Source organism: Puntigrus tetrazona, chromosome 3 (assembly GCF_018831695.1).
Source record: "Puntigrus tetrazona isolate hp1 chromosome 3, ASM1883169v1, whole genome shotgun sequence".
In the NCBI taxonomy this organism is placed as follows: domain Eukaryota; kingdom Metazoa; phylum Chordata; class Actinopteri; order Cypriniformes; family Cyprinidae; genus Puntigrus; species Puntigrus tetrazona.
The window spans coordinates 866,994-891,353 of record NC_056701.1 but is presented as its reverse complement, the minus strand read 5'-3'; the positions used below and the strand labels follow the sequence as shown (position 1 = coordinate 891,353).

General features: G+C 38.3%; 1 protein-coding gene, 1 long non-coding RNA gene and 1 pseudogene across 5 annotated transcripts; 2 read left to right on the top strand and 1 right to left on the bottom strand.

Annotated features, from left to right (window-relative positions):
* Nucleotides 1-447: 447 nt before the first annotated feature.
* On the bottom strand, nt 448-15,683 carry LOC122330733. 3 transcript variants are annotated; one of them, XR_006248077.1, is made up of 4 exons: nt 15,338-15,683; nt 2,511-2,936; nt 712-1,890; nt 448-625 (listed from the first exon to the last, which is right to left on the bottom strand). It is a non-coding gene; the product is annotated as an uncharacterized LOC122330733 (long non-coding RNA). The 3 variants fall into 3 exon arrangements; XR_006248078.1 differs by having other exon boundaries at nt 712-2,781; nt 2,879-2,936; XR_006248076.1 differs by having other exon boundaries at nt 712-2,936.
* LOC122329958 (serine/threonine-protein kinase PLK4-like) lies at nt 3,460-11,705 on the top strand. Of its 2 annotated transcripts, XM_043226684.1 has the most exons (10): nt 3,460-3,518; nt 5,406-5,543; nt 6,003-6,069; nt 6,182-6,285; nt 7,001-7,084; nt 7,185-7,246; nt 7,361-7,447; nt 7,542-7,596; nt 9,945-10,133; nt 10,213-11,623. In XM_043226684.1, the coding sequence occupies exons 2-10, from the start codon at nt 5,418-5,420 to the stop codon at nt 11,080-11,082; spliced, it is 1,644 nt and encodes a 547-aa protein (XP_043082619.1). In that variant the 5' UTR covers nt 3,460-3,518; nt 5,406-5,417; the 3' UTR covers nt 11,083-11,623. The 2 variants fall into 2 exon arrangements, with proteins under 2 accessions (XP_043082619.1, XP_043082629.1); XM_043226694.1 differs by lacking the exon at nt 3,460-3,518 and having other exon boundaries at nt 3,530-5,543; nt 10,213-11,705.
* A 336-nt stretch (nt 15,684-16,019) lies between the features above and the next one.
* LOC122329945 lies at nt 16,020-20,588 on the top strand (annotated as a pseudogene).
* The last annotated feature ends 3,772 nt before the right edge of the window (nt 20,589-24,360 follow it).

Genomic DNA, 24,360 nt, shown 5'->3' with positions numbered 1-24,360 from the left:
TCGGTAACTCACTCTTCAGAAAAACCTTTCTCCTGCTCTCAGTGTGGAAACACTTTCACACGTAAAGCAAACCTTAAGAAACACGTGTTGATTCACGCCGGGATAAAGCCTTAGCTGCTGGACTTTTACACAGAAAGTGCATGGACATGTTTTCATCTGATGACTAAAACTTGATGGGAACTTGTAGCAATAGTATTCTTCCTCTCTTCTCTGTGATTTATGTCATTTTGTGGCAATTTTATGTTCACTATATGTGTTCAAGAAAGAAATTTATAAAAAGACACATTATTTTCCATTTACGTGCAACACACTACAACACAAATAAATGTACCGTATGAAATCAAATGTGCATATTATTTCTCTGTGTACTGTAATATTGACTTTTCTCAGTAAACATGTTGCCTGTTATTGAAATTATCTGGTGTACACATCCACGTGAAGCCCAAATTGGTTACATCAAGGGCGTGTTTAATTTTGACCCATAAAACAACACGTCAGATGCTGAAATCAATTGTGCAAAAAAAGGCATGAAAAAAAACACTGTAAAGTTACAGGAAGAAAGTAGCATCACGGTAATACTTTGAAGACACGAGTGATGGAATGAAGGTGTGTCCAGCGCCTAAAACTGAGGAAATGTTAGAAGAGATATGAGAACAATGTTTCTACAATTATGATGTGATTAACTTCTGTGACAAAGTGAACATATTTCACCTTTAGAGGATTGACGGCCCATACGGTTCTCTTCATGAAATCTAGGAACGTGTTCACTGCCAGGTTTTATTCCTTTTTTGGGCTTTTCTGATGACAAGACAGCCAGATCAAAACACGCTTTTAGGTAGCCATTGTTTGCGCTTACCTTCTGTCAGACGATAGTCCTGTTTCTTGAAGAAAGAATACATTTTGTTAAAGATGGCAAGTGATGAAAGGTCAGGCCGCAACATACAGACATGTATATACAAACAGTTTATTTGGATAGACATACAACATACTGACATATTGACAAGTACGTCAACTTAACCAGGATTAGTTGACATGTAGATACAAAGTTACTTATGGTAAGTAGAATATCTAAAGTGGACTGTCAAAATAAAGTGTAACCAAATGTAGTGTAATTAAAAATACAATCATCAGTATTGTATCCTACACCTAGCCAAAGTAAAACACATAGAAATTTTAATTATTTTCTACACACACATATTAACCCTTCTTGAGCAATCTTGAGTTCTGAGGACAGTATCACCATCTTAAACAAGCAGCAGTCGGCGATCACCTCTCCACTCTCATTCCAGCATGTTTGTTTCCCAATAATACCCAAGGCGAATAATGCTTTGTAGTCCATTCATAGCAAAAAAGTGTCTCCAACAAAGGTACTACAAAGACCATAAGTGTGATTCTCAGATGAGGGGTGCACAAGGGTTAACAAATTCAAAACAACGCTCTCAGCACAAGAACGAACTTCCCTTCGTGTGGTAGGGTCGGGTATTGAAACGTGAAAAGTAACCGGTATGTACTAGAACCCAATCAGAACACAGATTTCGGTGTCAAGCCTGAGGTATTGACTGAAATAATTGACCTCTGGTTCCCCGAAAACGGACATAGGAAGCATCATCACCGGCATCACGCATGAAATATTATTTCCAATCTGAGGTTGAGGATAGTGAGAAAATCTTCCCGCAATGATCACAAGTGAACGCTTTCTCTCCAGTCTGAACTGAGAAGCTCAATGTGGTGTTTGTTCATCAAACTCTTCCCACATTAAGTGCAGGTCAAATATTTCTTGGCCCTTCTTTTCTTTAAATCGTTCTGTTTGGGTTTTTCTCCACTTTTGACGAGATTTATTTTCCTTAAATTCTCTCAATTTTTCTTTCTCCCCATTATCTTCCATCAAACCTGAAATGAATAAAAACACTACATTTTCATTAACTTACTAACGAAAGGTGAAAAAACCTTCGATGTAACAGAAGACAGTAGAATTGTCAAATTTGGATCATTTTGATGCAATTTTAAAAGTTACGTCACAGAAACTTTTGTATTAATTAATGAAGTCTTTCATCTGCTCTCAGTGTGGAAAGTGTTTTGCACATAAATCAAACCTTACGAAGCACATGTTAATTCATGCTGGAAAAAAGCCCTGAATTCAATAAACAGCCTTTAACTGAAAAGTGAGTGTTTACATCACCGACACACTGCTGTACTTCTGTAAAGCTACTCCTGTTCTGTTAAAAGTGCTATATTAATAAAGGTGACTTGATTTGACCGACTTGGTGTAGCAAGAATTTTACACAAAAGGGACTCCGTAAGTTTCATTTGGTAATACACTTCATAAAAGCCTTTTACCTGTAAATCTTTTTGCTAAAAGTATACACGAAAAACGTGTTTTTACTCTAGTTGATTATTTAGGGTCTATAGAATGCTTTAGATATAATTTCTTAAAGGTAGTGTAAAACAACACCATTTTCACCATGTCAAAATCATGTCTGTTAGACCAAGCCAGCAGAGGGAGCCCTCACCTCTGGATGACCTCAGTCTCACCACCTCACCACCTGCTCCTCCGCCGTCGCTTGGCCTCATGGAGTCGATGGCCGTTCCTCCACGGCTCCTCCCTCCATCAGCTCCAGCTTGGATCATCAGGGCTGGGCTCTGGATCCCACAGATCATCTACCTGTCTGTCTACCTGCCCGAGGTACTTCTGTATATGCGTATGATTAAACTCGTTAACCTTATATTCTCATCCAGTGCTCCTTCACGCTAAACCACACCGTGACAGCTACCTAATCATTCCTATGAAATAAAATGATTAGTTGGCACATGAACAACATTCAAGTTTTTGTTTTAGATGTGCCAAATTCTAAAGAATATTTCATCTTATTTTGGTTACCAGAGCTTGTTTTCTTGTTTGTCAGAGTCTCAATGAAAACTGGTGTCCACCAAGAGACCTGTTGAAGAATAAACAACTGAACAAACAGGAAGCAGAGAAAGTGAAAGTTAAAGCACTCAATAGGAAACTCTGAATTTTAAGATAAAGATCTTTTGTTTTTGTTTGTTTGTTTTCTGGGGAGATCTTCACCTCTCTTTGAAATCACCAGGACATTAATGAAGAAATACTGTCACTAACACAAAGAAAGTCGATTCAAAGCAGAGGTGTCTGTTCTCACGAATATTCTTAGTTACATCGGTTAGTTATAGATGTTTGCTGAGGGACAATCATTCAAAATAAAACTACTGCTCTGTTTAGTTTAGCTGGACAGACAAAAGCAGTGTTTTCAGTTATGGAACTGAATGCATTTTGTCAATAAATCAAACTATTTTTTGTAAAACCCTGTAGAAATAAGGTGTTTTTAATAAAACATTAACAACTGCGTTCATTTTATTCATTATTTTATACAACTGTTTTCGAAGAGATGCGATGTTATACAACATCTGATCATTTCTGCCCCTCCCAAATAAAGAAAGTGAAACTTGACGGGGTTTAAACAGACACCGGGGAGCCTTAAGAGAAGAAGGAAGCATCTCTAAAGGTAATGTTTGTTTTTGCTCACAGATGTTCACCTTTTTATAAGTAAGAAATATCGGCGCTTTAATGCCGCTTAAAAAAAATCTGAAAAAGTTGAAATATTACGAACAATATTACGATGTTATACAATTCTGAGAGTAGCCTGTAGCGCATGCAGATAGACTGGATTAGGAGCACGGGAAGTTTATTTGAATAATTATTCGTTTGCTTATTCGATTATTTACTTATTGTTGCGTCTGATTATCGTCTAATAAGGAAGAGTCGATTTCAAGCACCCACAGAAACGGCTTAATATCGAGAATGTGATATTAACTGTCATAAAAAAGCCAATCGACATCCCTGTGGGGGAGCTTTAGCTCTCTTAACCCTGTTTTAATACGCTATATTATAGTAAGATTAGAAATTCCCACTAGGCTGGTTTTAGCTGTTTTTTGTGTTCCTGCACTTCATTATCTATCAACTTATAATGTACTTTTAGCATAAAAGAGGAAAAACGCATTTATAATTTGTATTTCTTGATACAACTGACAGAATTTGAAAGCTGTGCTGCGTTTATTAAAAGCATCAAAGCACACAATCATTGCAGTGCAATATCGTTATATACTTCACTTTATTATACCATGAACTGAAACGCTTGTAAATAGTTAATGTTAAAGCCTGCCATAACGAATGCAACAATGGAAATATTGTTTCCAAGCATATCCCTCTGTCCCAGCGAGTATGAGCCATGAATATTAGTAGTGTAAGAAAGGGTTCAATAAGAGGGCAAAGGGAAGTGGATTGGGTGTGAGATGATAACCAGTTGTTCCTGTTCAGTCTCTTAATAAATATTCGCGATATTAAGCTGTTTCCGTGGGTCCTTAAAATGTACTATTAGCATCCGCAACATTTTATTTAAAAAGATAGTTTTACAGTGTTATAAAAATAGCCTAAAACAATGAAACATTCTGTATAGGTTATTTTTTAGGTTATTTTATTTTATTACGTCATTTTATGGTTGCAAAAATCAACCGAAAAACGCTGTGTAAACATAAATCGTTCCGTTCTTTCAACCCTGTGATGCAGACGTCATGTCCGTTACTGTAAAACCCGCGAGACACAACAAACACACAGCTCCGATCACAGCCTCATCCTCCTGGTGTTAACCTTGTTCTTCTTTGTTTTATTGTCGTTGTTGTTGTTGTTTTTGGCTTTTTATTTATGCATTGAACAACAAATACAGAAAAAAAAACAATAGGCATTAAAAAAAGAATCAAAAAAGAATAAAGAAAGAAACAAAAACAATCAGAGACATATACAGTCAAAATTTTAGAGACAGAACCCAACCGGACAGTTCTGATCGCCTTTCTATTAGGGTTTCTTTGAATAGTATAAAAATATGTTTCCAGATCTTTATAAAACACTGTGACACAGGAGAATGTGAAACTTGAGTAAGATAAGTAGATTAATAACAAAGGCTTCGTTATTCACATCACCTTGACTGAAATATCCCAAAACTATTTTCTTTTAAACGCTAATTCAAATTAAAGAGTAGCTTTTGTTTGATAAACACACAGACGACTTTCTGACGTAAGAACAGTGCCAGAAGATGTGTGTGTGAAGAGCAAAAAGAGCAGTTCACATGGATATCCTTCTGAAACTTGTTTAACAGGGTGGAGTGTATCAATACTTTTGAAGGAGAACTTCAAAATACTTGAAAATACGGCATGAGAGCATGCAACGAGCATAAGGTCAACGAAAACACTTCTCAGAAACGAAATAAACAATATATTTGCAGGCTGGCAGGCAAACAGGACAAAAACCACACGCATATCAAAGACGAGAACCGTGCTTAACAAAATCCTTTAAATAAACACAAATATATTCCTCTCTTAAACGTTTTGTTTTGCAGAATTTTCCAGCAATGGGCAACAAGCTGTCAGCTCTGAAAGAACACGGCTACTCTCTAGTGAGCGAAGAGGAGAATAAGGTCCTGGTGAAAAATGAAGGCGGTGAACAGTTTGTCATTAAAAAGTTAAACGATAACCAGGTAAGATAGGTTTCATGAGACTTAAATGAGGAGAAAGAGAAATAACTACATTCTCACAAAAATGAAAACTAGCCCATGTTTAAGTCACCGTCAAGACATACGACTCTCTTCATTCAGACAAACACAGTCTTAGTTCTATTAAAAATTTGAAGTCCAAGAAAATCAATTCATCCATCAAACAATATATATATTAGTTTTTTTGTTTGTTATTGTCGTTTTTGTTTTTTGTATAACATTGTATTTTTACAAGAAATAATCATAATCTTCTAGGGTGTCTTAAGAGTGGGTAAATAAATCATGAGATAAATTTCATTTTGGGTGAACTATTCATTTAAAGTAGCAGCTTTATCAAGTAACTGGTACTTGAAAACGTCCCTCTTGATTGCTGTAAAGCTGCTTTAAAAATATGTACTGTAAACAAAAAGCTATAAATAGATGCGACTCAATGTCTGTTTTTAGGAGGAATCAATGTTTCTCTCCCGTCTCGATCACCCACACATTGTCCAGCACAAGGAATTTATCAGAGGTGGAGAAAATTCTAAATAAATTCTGTTCACTTTCATTCATAAGTTGCATTCAGTGTTAAATTAATGATTTAATATTACTGGTTTTAAAAACTGTGATGAATCTGCTTTCAGTTTCGGGCTGTTTGTATCTTGTGCTGGAGCACTGTGAAGGTGGAGATCTCGCTCAGAAAATCCAAAAGAAAAGGACGGATATCATGACGTTTTCTGAGAATGAGGTATATTGTAGATTGTTGAAAAGTCTCAACTTTTTAACACGGGCAAAGATCGTAATCTTCAAGATCACTTACAGGATTACTGACTGGGTTTGGCAAGGCAGAGGGTTCTAAAAACACATTTGAGAAAACAGGATTAACAGGATTCATAACTCCCAAAAGGTTCATGGAATTGATCAGGGAAGACAGACGTTTCGTACACATTAGAGAGAACACAGAAAGCAGAGTTGTCTCTATGGCAGTGATTGGATTAACAGGACAGACATGCTCTAAGACGGGTTCATGAGAGGTGACGGACGAGGCCGGAAGGCTGGACAAACTAACTATCCAGTATTGGGTGCATTAGCCACGGCTGATTGGGTTGACAGTTCACAATATAAAAAAAAACTAATTGTATGACAGGGCTGAGCGTGCTAGGACTGCCCCTTTGGTTGGGTGAGAACAGGATATTGGTTCGTAATGGGCCTCAAAACTGCCCAAACACAAAATAAAGCAATCCCCAAATCTATAGGACCTTTTAAAATCTTGAGATATACGTCAGAGAACAACCAGCATAGCAATAAAACAATGATGTTTCTCATAATATACAGTGTCTTTTGAAAGTATTCATAACCCATATGTTGGTGACAGTTCTTTTGCTCTGGTATGCGCTTTCAGCTGCTAGACCTTATATAGACAAGCGTGTAGCATTTTAAAGTTTTTTAAATATGAATTACAGATTCTGGGCTGGATTGTGAAGATCTGCATGGCTCTAAAGTACCTGCATGATCAACAGATTCTGCATAAACACCTGAAACCCAAGGTACAGATTTAACTCATCTATACATATCATCTGAGTTTAATAATTCAATTCAACCAAACAAACACATCATTTTTGTTAAGAAAACGTTTTCTTATGACAGAGTATATTCTTCACTACATTTGGAACCATCCGTCTTGGAGAGTTTGGAGTGGTCCATCAACGGTATTGTTTGTTCATTTAATTTAATAACTCTTTAATGCATAACAAAATCTCATATGCACCTGTGCTTTATGACCTGTATTCTGTATTTAATTTTAATTTATTTATTTTGATCAGGTCCACTGAAGATCAAGTAGCAGAAAATACACCTTCTTCATATATCGCACCTGAGATTTTGAACGGCCAACCTTATGATGAAAAAACGTAATAAAATGCCTTGAAACTGCAATGCTGTCTACAGCTATAGAGTATACGTTCAAACTGTATATTTATACTGTGCCATTAATAACTTTCACAGTGAAGTCTGGATGTTGGGGTGTGTCATCTATGAGCTGTGCATGCTGGAGAGTGCGGTGAGATTTTTCTTTCATCAGACTGAATGTTCTAACATATTGCAGTGAATTCAATATAATGCATAAACTTAAATAGCATATTTTGGTGCATATTTTAAACAAAACTGCAATTTTCGCGAATGTATGAGGTTACAACTTGAAATGGCACATGTCCTGATCTTTTACAAATTTTTTTACAAATGTTTGCTCAAAGGGTTAGTTGACTAAAAAGCTAAAAATTAGGCTGTGTTCACTCGCTCTCCCAGGTGTATATGAGAGTTATGTCAAAAACAGTCTTGGCACTTCTAAGCTCTGTCATCGCAGTGGGTGGGTGTTCAAGTTCATTTGTAAAGAAAAATGTTGAAGAAGTTCAATGTTAGCCAAAAGGATACTGGAGAGGAAATGTTCTTTCCTTTGCTCTTGAGACTAGATATGTGTTCAAGATACTATACTATCATACTACTTCCTGTATGTATGCTGTGCATAGTATGCAAATTTTCTGTATGCATAGAATACATAGATGACCTACTATATATCCTGGAATCTGCCAAATATAACTTAAGGACACTGAAATCAGCACAAAAGATGTATAGGGAATGGCATGCTATCATTCCTACTATATTGGAGTTGTTGTTCTGTTGCACTGGAAATAGAGCCTGTATGTTTTTGTTTGAGCCTGTTTTTCAAGTCAAGTCAAGTCAAGTGGCTTTTTATTGTCATTTCAACTATATATAGCTGTGCAGTACATAGTGAAATGAGACAACGTTTCTCCTGGACCTGGTGCTACATAAAGTCACGCACAACACAAAAACTCACATACTAAGCTAAAACAATCCTTAGCCACATAAAGTGCAAAGTGTGCACAAAATACAAACAACAATAAATATGAAGTGCAAAAATGCATATGGAACAGGAAGACCATTCAGGTGTGATTATTGAGGAGTCTGATGGCTTGTGGGCAGAAACTATTCAGCAGTCTGGTTGTGAGGGACCGAATGCTCAGGTACCTCTTTTCAGATGGCGGAGAATGGTCACTGTTTCCTCACTTGAAGTCAACAATCATCTCCTTTGTCTTGTCAATGTTCAGAGATAGATTGTTGGCTCTACACCAAGATGTTAGCTGCTGCACCTCATCTCTGTATGCTGACTCGTTGTTCTTGCTGATGAGATCCACCACGGTTGTGTCATCAGCGAACTTGATGTGATTGGAGCTGTGCATCGCTGCACAGTCATGAGTGAGCAAAGTGAACAGCAGTGGACTGAGCACACAGCCCTGAGGAGCTCCAGTGTTCAGTGTGGTGGTGCTGGAGATGCTGTTCCCGATCCGGACTGACTGAGGTCTGCCTGTCAGAAAGTCCAGGATTCAGTTACAGAGAGAGGTGTTCAGGCCCAGCAGGCTCAGCTTCTCTATAAACTGTTGAGGGATGATGGTGTTGAATGCTGAACTGAAGTCAATGAACAGCATTCGGACGTAGTTTCCTTTGGAGATGGTAAGATGGGGGGTTGTTGTGATAGCATCGTCTGTAGAGCGGTTTGGACGATACGCAAACTGTTGTGGGTCAAGTGAGGGTGGTAGTTGTGACTTGATGTGCCTCATGACTAGCCTCTCAAAGCATTTCATCACAATTTGTGTGACGGAACAATAGTCATTGAGGCAGGAAACCACAGACTTCTTAGACACCGGGACAATCGTTGTTGTTTTGAGGCACCTCGGAATGACAGAGCTGCTCAGAGAGATGTTGAAGATATCAGTGAAGACATCAGCTAGCTGCTCTGCACACTCCTTTAGTACTCTGCCTGGAATGTTGTCTGGTCCAGCAGACTTCCGTGGGTTAACTCTATAAAGTGTTTTACTCACGTCAGCTGTGGTCACATCATCAATGCACTTCTCAATGTAGCCAGTCACTGATGATGTGTACTCCTCCAAGTCAATGGAATCAACGTTGGTTGCAGCCTCCCTAAATATTTCCCAGTCAGTACATGCAAAACAGTCCTGAATCCTACTGGCCAGGTTTTAGTCCGTTTCAGAACCGGTTTAGAGCCTCTGATGAGTGGTCTGTATACTGGAATCAACATAACTGAGATGTAGTCTAAGTAGCCGAGGTGGGGGCGGGGCTCTGCACGATACGCGCCGGGAATGTTTGTATAAACAATTTAGGGAACACTGTTTTGAGATTTGCGTGATTGAAATTTCAAGTGATGATAAATAGTCCATCGAGGTGAGCATTCTGCAGCTCGCTAATAGCTCTGTACAGCTCGCTCAGAGCCTCCTTATCATTAGCGCTGGGTGGAATGTAAACTCTGATAGTGTAGACGGAAGTGAATCGGTTTTGACACCCGAGTAAGCTTAATTTTTTGTCCCCATTTAGTTCCCTGCAACATTCACAGTTGAGACTGTTACAAAGGTACTCACATCCTCTTATAAAGCTCTTCCTGAGACTTTCTCTGAGGATCTTCGCCAACTGGTAACAGACATACTTCAGACCAATCCTGCAAATCGCCCATCTGCCAGTGAGATCTTGACCAGACCTTTTATCATTCTCTATCTCCGTGAAAAGGTGAGTTACCTTATAAAAATATTGACTTGTTCATACAAATTGCAAAAAATCTGATTTGATTAAATTTTTCTTTTTCCAGAACATGCAAACTATTAAGTCCCTTTATAGGACACTAGAGGAACTGAGAGCCCTGGCTGACGATTTGGAAAAAGTCCATTTCAAAACAACTGTAGGCAGCCTCACCGGAGGTGTCCTAGGACTGGCTGGAGGAATCACATCCATAGCTGGACTTATTCTCTCTCCATTCACTCTGGGAGCATCTCTGATAGTAACTGGTGTGGGAATCGGTGCGGCAGTGGCTGGAGGAGTAACAGCTGGCGCCAGCAATATAACAAACATGGTTAACCAGAAAACCAATCGGCAAAAGATCAAAACGCTCATAAAAGAGTTCCAAGAAAAATTCAGTTCCACAGTTTGCTGCATCCAAAACATCCAGACAGCCGTGGAAACTTTACAGCAGTGGTCCACAAGTGATGACTCATTTTCCAATGCAAGCCCCGGTGCAAACGCTGGAGCTCGACTCGGGCGAGGACTGGGAGGAATCCCGGAGATTCTCCGTCTAATTGAAGTTGTAAATGTAGGAAAGGTCGCAGCTCAGGCTGCGAGAGCCGTTCGTTTGGCTGAAGCAGCTACTGGAGTCTTGTCTGCACTCTTTGTAGCTGTTGATGTCTTCTTTGTTTTTCTGGACTCCAGGGAAATCCACAACATCCGCCAAGATTACGCACAAAGAGAGAACCAACGAGAATCAGAATCCCCAAGCAACCAAACCGCTGGGTCGACCGACCAGGGGCCAAACAACAGTGAGACAACGAACCTGCTGCCTTCAGATGCTCAGCAGGCAGAAGAGCTGAAGTCTGAGACCATGAAGTTTGTGACAAAAATAAAGGATATGACAGAGGAGCTTCAGAAAATTCTGGATACACTTCGAGATGCGCTGCAGCCAAACTGAGCTGCTAAACACTGACCACAAAAATTGTCAGTAAAGCTCAGTCAGCGTCAGAGATTATAATCATAGAATATCTGGTGGTTTTAACTGTATGTTTTGGGCTTTTGTGATTAAATATCCAAATTAGCATTGCTAGTTTCAATAAAGCTACGACAAAGCAATAAATTAAGCTTAACATTCCCATAATTTTAAGAATCTGTATCGGGACTTCTTTTGATGTTTTGAAAATCAGAAAATATAAGCATTAAAATCTTTTTCTGTCTGTGAGTGTCTGCTTATTTACTTATCTTTCACTTCTTCTGAAATAAATATATCAGAAATGCTAACATGTACATTATCTTTCAAATCAAGTCATTATATTTTAATATTGTACATTTGTTTTTACCATGATATGATTGCATGTCTCAGTTCAGCTCTGGGTTGATAAGGAATTCTGTTTACGTAGCACTTTATGCAGATGATATGAACCTTTCCAGAATGTGACATACAGTATAATTAAACCAATCATCTTCAATGCTCCAAATAAGCCACTGCTTCAAATCTGTTTTTGGCACTTTAGATAGTTTTTTTAATGCTTAGCGATCTTGCAAAATACTATGAAAGACTGGCGTAATTCACATCTACCTTAACACTTATGAAAACCAATGAGAAAGCATTATGCAATCAAATGTTTTGGCTTCACTTTCTAGTCTCATCGTTCATCTTTTTCAGTCTATGTTTGTATCTATTAATCAATCATTTTCCTTTCTGATCTCAGAACATATTTCCCTGCGTCCCAGTATGCATTCTATCCATACTATCTGCCCCCAATAGTATTAAACTACTAACATTTAGGATGGGTAGTATGCACATTGGGACTCATTGGTTTTGATTAAGTAAAATGCCCATCTTTCTCTGGTACACTCCAGTCCAGCTAGTGGCGTTAAAACACATACGTTTGGCAAAGTTTAAGGATCGCCATTTACACCAAAAAATGTAATTTAAATGTTATTATTCAGCGTCAGCGATTGTTATGAAATTTGAGTGAACTTTTAGTGGTCATGTAGGTGTCAAACGTGTTCACACAACACTGGAAAAGTAATGTGATCTGTAATGTGTTTTCTGTGAAGCGTTGACGTGACATTTTTTTTAAATAAACCGTAACGCGCAGTTGTGGCAAACTTTATAACAGTAAATATCACCCCAGATGAACTTGTAGATGCAAGCAGCGAGGGGACAGCTGATCACCAAGATGAGCCAGTTGGGACGCACTATTATAGCTGGAGCTGAATATAGCAGCATTATTCAAGTGCAAATTGTAAATATATGTTTTTATGATGTAATTTAACATTTTAAAGGGATAAAAAAAAATTGTTAGAAAGCGAAACGGTCAAAACACAATCACTGTAAACTTTACTATCTGCGCCGCTGGAACTGATGTTTTTGTAACGATGACCATTTTTTCTAGCACTTTAGATACAGTTGCTCCTTTGCACTTAAAAAAGATAAAAGAAAACAATCTGACTCCATGGTATAATGACAACACACGCACCCTAAAGAGAGCAGCCCGGAAAATGGAGCGCAGGTGGAGAAAAACCAAATTAGAAGTATTTCGTATTGCCTGGCGGGAGAGTATGCTGTCATACAGAAAAGCATTAAAAATAGCAAGATCTGATTATTTTTCATCCCTTTTTAGAAGAAAACAAACACAACCCCGGTATTTATTCAGTACAGTAGCTAAATTAACAAAAATAAAGCATCAACAGGTGCTAATATTCCCCAAGAGTATAGCTGCAATGAGTTCATGAATTTCTTTACTTCTAAGATTGATACCATCAGAGATAAAATTGTAACTATGCAGCCGTCAACTACAGTTTCACATCAGTTAGTGAGCTTTAGATCCCCTGAGGAAAAATTACACTCTTTCTCTACTATAGGAGAAGACTTGTACAAACTTGTTAAATCATCTAAACCAGCAACATGTATGTTAGACCCTGTTCCATCTAAACTATTAAAAGATCTGCTTCCAGAAGTCATAGATCCTATTTTGAACATTATTAATTCATCATTGTCATTAGGACATGTTCCCACAAGCTTCAAACTGGCTGTAGTTAAACCTCTCAATAAGAAACCACATCTTGATCCCAAAGACTTACAGACCAATCTCTAATCTCCCTTTTCTGTCAAAGATTCTAGAAAAGGTAGTATCCTCACAACTGTATTCCTTTTTAGAAAAAAATGGTGTCTGTGAGGATTTCCAATCAGGTTTTAGACCGTACCATAGTACTGAGACTGCTCTCATTAGAGTTACTAATGACCTGCTTCTATCATCTGATTGTGGTTTTATCTCGTTATTAGTGCTATTAGATCTTAGCGCAGCATTCGATACTATCGATCACAACATTCTTTAGGATAGACTAGAAAACTATGTTGGCATTAGAGGAAGAGCCTTAGCATGGTTTAAATCATTTCTATCTGACCGCTATCAGTTTGTGGCATTAAATGAGGAGGTATCATATCGATCAAAAGTGAAATATGGAGTTCCTCAAGGCTCAGTGCTAGGACCGTTACTTTTCAGCCTGTACATGTTACCTCTGGGAGATATTATCAGGAGTCATGGTGTTAGTTTTCATTGCTATGCTGATGATACTCAGCTCTATATTTCAGCGCAGCCTGGTGATACACAACTAATTGAGAATCTAACAGAATGCATAGTCGATATAAAAAGCTGGATGATGAGTAACTTCTTAATGTTAAATTCTGAAAAAACAGGTGCTAATAATTGGACCTAAAAACCCCACATATAATAATCTAGAACACAGCCTATCAATTGATGGCTGCTCTGTTAATTCTTCATCATCAGTTAGGAACCTAGGTGTGCTGTTTGACCGCAATCTTTCCTTCGAAAATCATGTTTCTAGCATCTGTAAAACTGTGTTTTTCCATCTTAAAAATATATCTAAATTACGACCTATGCTTTCAACCTCTAATGCAGAAATATTAATTCATGCGTTTATGACCTCAAGGTTAGATTATTGTAATGCTTTATTGGGTGGTTGTTCTGCACGCTTAATAAACAAACTTCAGCTAGTCCAAAACGCAGCAGCCAGAGTCCTTACTAGAACTAGGAAGTATGATCACATTAGCCCGGTTCTGTCAACACTGCACTGGCTCCCTATCAAACATCGGATAGATTTTAAAACCTTATTAATTACCTATAAAGCCTTGAATGGTTTAGCTCCTCAATACTTGAGCGAGCTCTTATCACATTATAGTCCTGCACGTCCGCTGCGTTCTCAAAACTCTTCAAACTGTCTGTTTGATAATACCTAGAATATCACAATCAACTGCGGGAGGCAGATCCTTTTCCTATCTAGCACCTAAACTCTGGAACAATCTCCCTAACTCTGTTCGGGAAGCAGACACACTCTGCCAGTTTAAATCTAGATTAAAGACACATCTTTTTAACTTAGCCTACACATAACACACCAACACACCTTTTATTATTCAAATCCGTTAAAGGATTTTTAGGCTGCATTACTTAGATTTGCTGGAACCGGGAACACTACTCCTACAATACGATGTACTTGTGACATCGTAAAAAGAATGGCATCTACGCTAATATTAGTCCTGTCTCTTTCTCAATCTGTTTTCACAGTTTGTATCCAGACTAGATGGTGGATCAGCACCCAGAGATTATGTTCATCAGAGACCAGAACACCTAGATGCGCTCCGTGGACCAATCACCAGATCCTGATGCACACACACATACACACACACACTAAGTCATTTACACTACCTGACACAGCAGCGTTTAAAATTGAACTGGAAGTTAAGTGCTGGGCGTCCGGTCAGAGGAGAACTGACCCCAACTGAGTCTGGTTTCTCCCAAGGTTTTTTTTTCTCAAATCTGTATGCATGGGGTTTTGTTTCCTTGCCGCTGTCGCCTCTGGCTTGCTTAGTTGGGGACACTTAACTTCTAGTGACTATCGTTGAATTGACAACAGAGACCGTCTCTGTATTTAATAAGAAATTGGTCACTCTCGTCATTATACATCCCTGTCATTATACTGTACAGTGCTTTGATGCAACCTGTGTTGTTAAAAGCGCTATATAAATAAAAATGATTGATTGATTGATACCACCAATTAAGAGTCAGAGAAGTTGGTCACGAAACTTTGACAAATCTTGGATAAAATAGCATTTAAAATAGTCTAGAAGGTTGTTGGATCTACACAAGACACTTCTAAAAGTAAAGGGCCCCTGGGCTGGAGCTTACCAAAACTAGGGAAGACAGACCACACCACTTGCTGGTGACTCACTGCACTTCACTGTGTAGACACACGGGCACACTCACACTCTGGGAGGTGACCACTGCACACTGTGAGGAAGATACCACCACCTAAAAGAAATTCTCTGCCCCGGTGCTCAGGCCCTGTCACGACAAAGAAGGCAGGTCAGTAACTTGTCACTTGAGAATGAAATAGAATCATCAACACAACCAATCAAGAGAATTAAAGCACAAAAGAAAAACAAACAAAACACAACTTGACCATATAAGTCACATAATCAGCTCCACTGAATACTAAAGGAAGTCAGTTCGAATAAACAGATCAAAAACCGAAAATAAAAGAAATCAGTTCAACTTCAAAAGAGGAAGACATTTGGGAAACCAAAAAAAAAAAAAAGAATATTAAACCAAAAAAGTCTGGAAACGGGACAGCACTGCAACCGTTGATGCAAAAAGGCGACTCCAGTGCAGTTTATGGACCTTCACTTAACCGAAGGGATTTGGGTTTCAACCACTGATACGAGTAGTCTTCAAAGTCAATGCAGGCAACAAAACTATTCGGTAACCGTGTCTGGTTACCACAGCTGAGAAAAATAGATGGGTTAACGCTACGTCCAATTTCCTCGATGCGTGTTAGAATACTAAAATTAAGCCATACTTTGTACCTTCTCCAGCGTTTAAGTACTTCTACGAACACCCGCAGGTGGCCCGGCAGCAAGGAGCATTGGTTCAAGACCAATATCTGAGTCACGTCTCAGCTCGCGTGCTCCAATTTAGTTCCGGGGAAATGACGAAAGCGTGTTAACGGCGCTAGGATTAGTCAAGCGACACACCTCAAACAGCGCATACGTTCTCGTTTTTATAGCACGTGGGCGCTGACGCAACAATAATGCACTATAAAAAGAAACTTGGCTCCTCCTGCCACATTCTGAAATCTAGCGGAACTGGGATTTTCACTTTCGCTATCAGCGCACGAAACCGACTATCTCAGAAAATGAAAATCTCGTAACACCGATCGGTTCTTCGCCGAATCTCAAAAAGCGTCATATTTCGAGTGCATCGCCGTTTCAAGCCGAACCCGTTCAAAGGTTAATAATTGTCTTGGGGAGGAGCACGTCCACGCAGACAAAACTGAAAGTAAGTAACTATACAGGTGCTGGAACCCATCTGCTGTTTCTTTGGATCAAAATATCGATATGTTTATTTCATAGAGTGTGATTTTGAATGCTTTGTGATGCACTTGTTTTGTCAGAAGCGTTATCGTTGTTGAACCGCACTCGTTTGACATGGCGGAGAGGACTTCCTCATCTGCAGGTAGGCTATAAGATGGCTGAACCACTGTATGTTTTTTTCAAATGGCTTCTATTTCACGATTATCTAAGTTGTAGTGTTCTGCGCCCAGTGTTTGCCAGGCTACTTGGAAAATGTAGTGAACTAAGCTAACAGTTGCTCTTCATTAAATAAAGCTTTAGTGCACTGAAGCTATCTATCCTTCTGGAAATGTAGCAGGCTAAGCTACAATAACATGGCAAAATCGAAGCATTAAGAAAATGCGCAACATTGCAGTTTCTTTAACAACTATTCCAAACAAATTGGTCAGCAAAAAAATAAAAATAAATTAAAAATAAATAAAAAAATCTGTATCATGGACAGGGCCAGATTTGGGTGGTGGAGAGATCTTTTATTGCAAGCTTTTATTCCATTTGAATAGTAAACACTAGGTTGTTAAAGTTGCTATTGTGGCTTTTTGTACACAGATGCATTTATAAATAGTAACACTTCTAAAACATTTATTAATCTTATTGTTAATTTCATCTTTTACTAATGGATTATTAAAATCACAAGTTGGATTATAAATGAACATGCATATACAACTGTATTCTCATCAATTTACGTTAACAAAGATTACTAAATAATAAATGTATTGTTCGCTCCTGTTATAGTTTTGCTAACTTTAAATAATGAAATCTTATTATAATGTGTTATTATTGTAATGTGTTATGCATAAATGTAATGACCAAGTTCAGCATCCATCTTATTGTTGAAGTCAGTTATTTACAAGCAACTAGAAATTCACAAATTACAAATTATTCACAACTTATTTTGGTAATCAGCAATATTGTCAGTTAATGGAAGCTGTGGCACAATCCTTACTTTGGGTTTGTTACAATAACACACAGTTTCCACAACCAGTTAGATTTAGGCTTAATGCAATATAAAATACACTTAATGCTAATTTAAATATCCATATGATATTTACATTTCGGTAACTTTTTTGTAATAAAAATACTACAGCCTCTATCATTTCTTTAACAAAAAAATTGGATATTGCAACCATTGCAAAAATTAACTGTGGTTTTATCAGTTTAAAATCATTTCATTTTGTGACCATAAAATAAATCTGTATTAATAAAATCAGTGGGAATCTGTCAATATATGAATCAAAGGCAATAATAAATCAATGGAAGTGTAATTTCAACTGACAAAAAATTGACCAATCATATTTTTCCTCTAAATGGACGGGCCTTGCTATCACTAACTTCACGACCTCTACTGGCTGACTGTAGTCTGGCTGAAATATATTTCTCTTAAATATAGATGTCTTGTATCATATTTTTTATTTGATGTATTACAGATGATCCAGTGATCCGGATTCTTCTGATGGGCAGGAAGGGTTCTGGGAAAAGCTCATCTGGAAACACGTTACTGGGAGAAAAAAAGTTCAAAGTTCACAAACACAAGACGAAACATGAAACGAAAATTTGTGATGGTAAAACACAAATCTGTGGGAAGCAGGTTGCCGTGATCGATTGTCCGGATTTACTGGATCAAGATTTGAGTGATCAGAAGCTGAAGAAACTGAAAGAGAAGCTGGTCTCTCAATGTTCAGCGGGTCTCAGCGCCGTCCTGCTCACCGTTCCTCTGGAGGAAACTGTGGAAAACGAGGAAGAGATCCTGCATTTTATCAAAGGTTTATTTGGTCCTAAAGTTCAGAAGTACATAATGGTTCTGTTTACACGAGGAGATGAACTGGAGGAGCTTGATGAACCACAAAGCATTGAGCAATATCTGGACAGTGAAGAACATAAGGATCTCCAGCGACTGGTGACTGAATGCGGAGGAAAGTTTCACTGTTTAGATAACAAGAGAAAATCAGACAGTCAGATACGAGAGCTGCTGCAGAAGATTGACAACATGACGGTGGAGAACGGAGGGAAGTTTATCATGGAGGAAATGAAAAGGAATGACAGCAAGGATATTGGTTTAGATTGTATGTGTACTTCTTGTTTTGATTTCTTTGTGTGTGTTTTCATGGGGACTCGTGTCACAGTGGGGACCTAATTCGAGGTCTCATGGGCACAAAAGCTTATAAATCAGAATTATTTCCTTTATTTATCGATTTTTGAGAAAATCAGCATGCCTGTTGTTTCTTGTAAGGGGTGGGATTATGTGTAGGGCCATAGAAAATACAGTTTGTACTGTATAAAAACCATTACACCTATGGAGAGTCCCCACAGCAATAGCTGACCAGACATTTGTGCGTGTGTTTTGATAAGTCTAAAGTGTCCAAAGATCTAATGAAATTATCAGCTTTCTGGGTTACTACCAAGCTATTGTAATTGTTGCAATAATTACATAGCATGTGCATGCAAAACAAACCACAAAATACAGTGTTACTGATATTATCTTAATGTTGTAGTTTCAGACGTGTCTCCAGCTGATGATCCAAGTCAGATTCAAGCCATTCCTGATAGGAAAGACCAGATCAGGCTGGTTCTGCTGGGAAAAACTGGAGCTGAGAAAAGTGCCACTGGAAACACCATCATCGGCAAAAAAGTGTTTGAATCGTCCATCAGCTCAGACTCTCAAACAAAACAGTGTCACTTAGAAACCAATGAGAGGATGGGCAAAAACATCTCGGTGGTCGACACGCCTGGACTTTATGATACCAAAACACTGAGGATGAGGTTGAAAAGGAAATAGGGAAATGCATAACATATGCTTCTCCAGGACCACACGCTTTTATTATTGTGATTAGACTGGGTCGCTTCACCGAAGAGGAGAAAAATACAGTACAGGAGCTGAAGGAACTGTTTGGAGAACAGATAGAAAAATACACCATGATCCTCTTCACTCACAAAAATCAGTTAGAGAAGGAAAATAAAACCATCGAAGAGTTTCTACAGCTGGGTAATTCTGATCTGCAGGCCCTCATAAATGCAGCTGCTGTGAAAACGGTTCTTCTGTCTGGACAACGAGTCTGCTGGATATCCACAAATCAAAGATCTGATCGGTAAAATAGAGTCGATGGTGGAGGAAAACGGTGGGGCGTACTTCACCAACAGCATGTTTGAAGACACTCAGAAACACATTCAGGAGATCTTGAACAAGAAGCTTGACAAAACGCGAAAGCAGTTTAAGAAGGAACACAAACAAGTCTCTCAAACGGAGTGGGAGAAGATATACTGGAGTTTAGTAGAGGAATCGAGACACGAAGCTGCGGAGTCGTTAACGGACACGTTGATTGCTGCTTTAGCCAGAGCTCTGAAGAAAGTAGTGGTGACGCGCGAGGAGAAAGAGAGTGCCATAAAGCAGGCTGAGAGCAAAGGAATCAGTCATACAGAGGCTGTCCGGCTCGCAGCCAGAGCCACAGGGACACTAGCCAAGCAGAAGTTGTGTGGGATTCAGTGAGGAGACTGATTTATTCAATTCGCTTCAAGTTGGTTTTCATAGGGCTTCAAAGAACATTACAGAAAACACTTTCCTCTCAGCTCAACCAGAGGTCCTGAGCTAAATTAGATAAATCTCTAGTTTTTACATTATTTGACTTCATTCCCATGTAAAATTATAGAAATATATATACATATGCACATCACAAGCATCACATGGGTACAATAATTTAAGATCTCCATCCTCCCTCTCAGGACTTGGACACTGAAGGTTCCTGAGTAGACCTTTTAACCTCGGTTTTCACCGAATTTCTGGTTTGCACAGAAATGGCCTTTTTATGCACAAAACATCTTAAAAGGACTTCATAGCAATACTCCTGATATGCACAACAGCATATTTTATATATGTATGTATATGTTTATATATATATGTGTATATGTATATGTATGTGTATATGTGTGTGTATGTGTGTGTGTGTATATATATATATATATATATATATATATATACCACATTCTAATCACTCATTGTGTATGTATTTTGAATAACTATTAAATGGTTATTTACTCTTGGAGCCATGAATATTCCATATTTTTTTAATTCAATCTTAACAACGAAGGCTTGATGCTTTAAGACCCTAAATCTAAAAGAGCATTACAAAATCCTTATTACTACTTGAGGCATGTAAACTTTAGAGTGAAAAGTGAAAAGTGCTTTTTCCCCAATTTTGACTGGTCACCACTGGTATACACTGCCACTAAGATAGCAACAGATTTGACTAACAGACCTCCTTCAGTGTAAAACTACCCCAACGAGGAGAAACTTAATTCTGATGGACGTCTGGGGCGACTCAATCATTTAGTAGCATGTCAGCAGTGCATCAGACATTCAACACTACAGACAAGTATTATATATTGGTCTAACTGCCTGTAGATTATAAGACGCATTTCAAATTCTAATCTAAAGATTTTAATGTTATTGATTTTGATTTGATCCTTTTTATGCTTTAAAAATATGCTCTTTCTCTCTCGAAACACCTGCTTCTGACCACCTTTATGACTTTACTCAGTCAGTCTAAACATGTTTATCAAGTTCTCCGGGGTCATTGGAAAGATTTGTGTGTTAGACACTTGCAAGAAAAGAATCGCTCTTCTAGATTCCTCTGCCGCTATCTGGATGTATTTAAGATGTAGTCGAGGTACATATTACTCTGGGCCCCCTCCTCTCCCAAGATTTATATATTCATTAATATTCATCTTTTGCAGAATTGCCGCTCATGGGCATTCATTGCAACTTAAAAGTATTTAAAAGTACTCAAGTGTCTAAAGCTCAATTGAAAAGTTACTAACAAACAAGACCACAGGAGGAGCCAAAGGACTGCATATAAACTAATAAGGTCATATTTAGAGAGTAACTTACTCTGAGAACTTCTTTCTGGTCTGACATTGAGGAGCCAGAACGACCTGGATCCTTTTCACCAAGACACCAAATAAAGGAGATTTTAACCTGCTGTTTATGTATTTAATCAATGCTACTTAACTCATGTATACTTTTTTATAGTGAAAAGATTATGTTTGGTGTTGCATCAATTGGACATTTGTGCAGGTATATGTCTGACTGTGTGTGTATAAATACACATACTTTTCATAATTACTGTATATTTTACATTTTGCAGAATTGTCCACTTAGACTATGGACTTTTGTCTTTTTCAGATTTCCGTGAAAGCATCATGTATGGTTTCAGCCCTCTTTCACCGATCACAACTTGCAGATCAAGATCCCATCAATCCCATCAAACAGCTTTAATTCCTCATAATGTCAGCAAGGACTGCTAATATCATTGTAGCAGAACCAACGGACGAACAAAAGCTTCTTTCAGTCTGAGAAACTCAAAGATGCAAACTAATGAACTGCAGTCAAGTTTAACAGAACAAGTCTGGCTGTAAATAAGGAGGTTATTGAGATTGATTTCAAAAACCTTTTTATGAAATGTGATGATCAAAGTTAACATTTTTGGAGTTTTTAGAGCAAGGGACCGCAATTTGACATTTGCTTTTAAGCCGTTACTTTCACTTTGACTCTGATGATCTTGCCGTCCCTGACTCATCTCTTGTTTAGTGACAGTGGTTTCTGTTTCTGTCACTGCAATCTCTCTTAACCTTCTCGCTGTTCTCTGGCTGATGCTGAGGTTCACGTCTTTCAGCAGAACTTTTAACAAACCGAACTTTCACTTTCATTTTGAACTCACTTTTTCCTTAATCACCCATTTAGTACTAATCTGAGCGACGCATGAATCTTATATATAATATAATTGAGGAAGTAGAATTTTATGTGATCGTGAGTATTTCTTAAAAGGGAAATGTCAGTGTCGGTGGTTCCCAGGAACTCTTCTGTTTCCCTTTTTTTTTTTTTAATCAAAATGCAATTTTTTGTGTTCAGCAGAAGACATTTATACAGGTATTTTTTTTTTTATTTTGGACCATTTCTTTAAATAATTGCACAATCAATCCTGCAGCATTGAACCTCTTTGTTGAGAAATTATCAGTAGGCGCTTGCATGCGCTTCACACTCCAGACGCTTCTAACCACTATTTTAAAACAAAAGATTTGTGATATTTTAAACTTCAAGCACTGTTTATCATTTACAGATGATTTTCATTCGCGATCCTCTGAAGTTCAGCCACCCTTAACACACATCAGAAATCTCCTGAGATCATCTTCAGAACCACGAGGCATGACCCAAGAGGAGAAATCTGGCCGAAATCAGCTGATTATCTTGTGCCGTGAAACAGGATAGAGTTTGACTGTTAGCTCGAGAGTTCAGGACACGGCAGAGGGCATATGGGTCGGATCTGGCCACACACACACACACACACACACACACACACATCAGGCTGCTTTGAGTGTGTGTGCTTATCTGTGTGTGAGGAAGATGAGGCCCGAATGTGACAAAACTGCTTTGATGTGTGTGGGTATTCATATACAGAGAGAGATAGAGACTAAAAGTTAAATATACGTTACATAGAAAGCAATAATCACTTTGTCTCACTATCACGTGCGGCACTTTTAAATATGATGGTAACGCTGTGTGGCTTTGACATGTTTTAATGAGCGTGTGGTGAACATTTAAAAACACAAAAACCATTACATGCAACTTTGTGAGACTAAAGTCTGGAATCAGTGTTTAGATCTTTCATGGTAAACAAACGCTGACCAAAATTGTTCTGTGATTTGAGAGTTCAACCTGTCTGACGTGAGGGATGACTGAAGTAGAAATCGTTTTTCCTTCATGCACTGGAGTGAATCTCTCTGTGAACCATAGCACCAGTAAGTCTCAAACATGCATGTCATGATTTTTGATGTTTTGGAAAGAAGCCTCTTCTGCTCACCTCTGCTGCACTTATTTCATTAAAAATACAGTAAAAACTGTAACATTGCACATCACAATTTCAAAATGCGTTTTTTCTGTGTGAATATCTGTTAAAATGCTGTTTATTTCTGACTGTTACTTTGAATTTCAGCGTCACGTGATCTTTCAGAAATCCCGCTAACATGATACTGTAATGCCTTTTATTTTTCGGGGTGCAAAAGGACGGCATTTATTTGAAACAGAAATCTTTACTCTCACTTCAGATGGATATAATGCATTCTTGCCGAGTAAAAATATGAAGAAAAGAAATCTCTTTGCAAATCAGTAGTGTACACCACCATTCAAAGATCTGGAGATCTGGAGCATAAAAAATCTTGAGCAACAAATCAGCATATTAGAATAATTTATGAAGCATTGTAGATGACTAAAGTGATGAGCAGACTACATTTGAACAGATATTCACACAGAAAAGGGGTATTTTAAATTGTTTACTGTAATTTCCCATGAAAACGAATTAAACCTTTATCTCCACACATAAGTTCAAAGCATTTCTCTGAAGATGACAACAGGAATTGGCTTTTAGGCGTGAAGTGGCCCACCAAGGACGTATCTCAGCTCGTCTAGCGGCAGGTCGTCTGAAGATGTCCGTGTCTTCCTCGGAGAGCCGGAGAGAAGCCCGTTTCTGTGAACACAGATACCCTCATGCAGATTACTCTCACTGCTTGAGTCTTATCAGGTACTTCCCAAAACACACAGAGGGAAAACAGCACAATATTTCACTTTATTCACGCAGGGATAGAGAACAAAGTAAATGTCTGTGATGAGTCAAAACTGACCTGAGGACTAAATAAAAGTCTAGCGTTCAGCATTTACCAATTAAAGTCCAGCGTGGTCGAAGGTTGATTTTGAATCATTTAAATTTGGTTTCCAATCAAAACTCTGACTCCATGAATCATTTCACCCGACTCTCA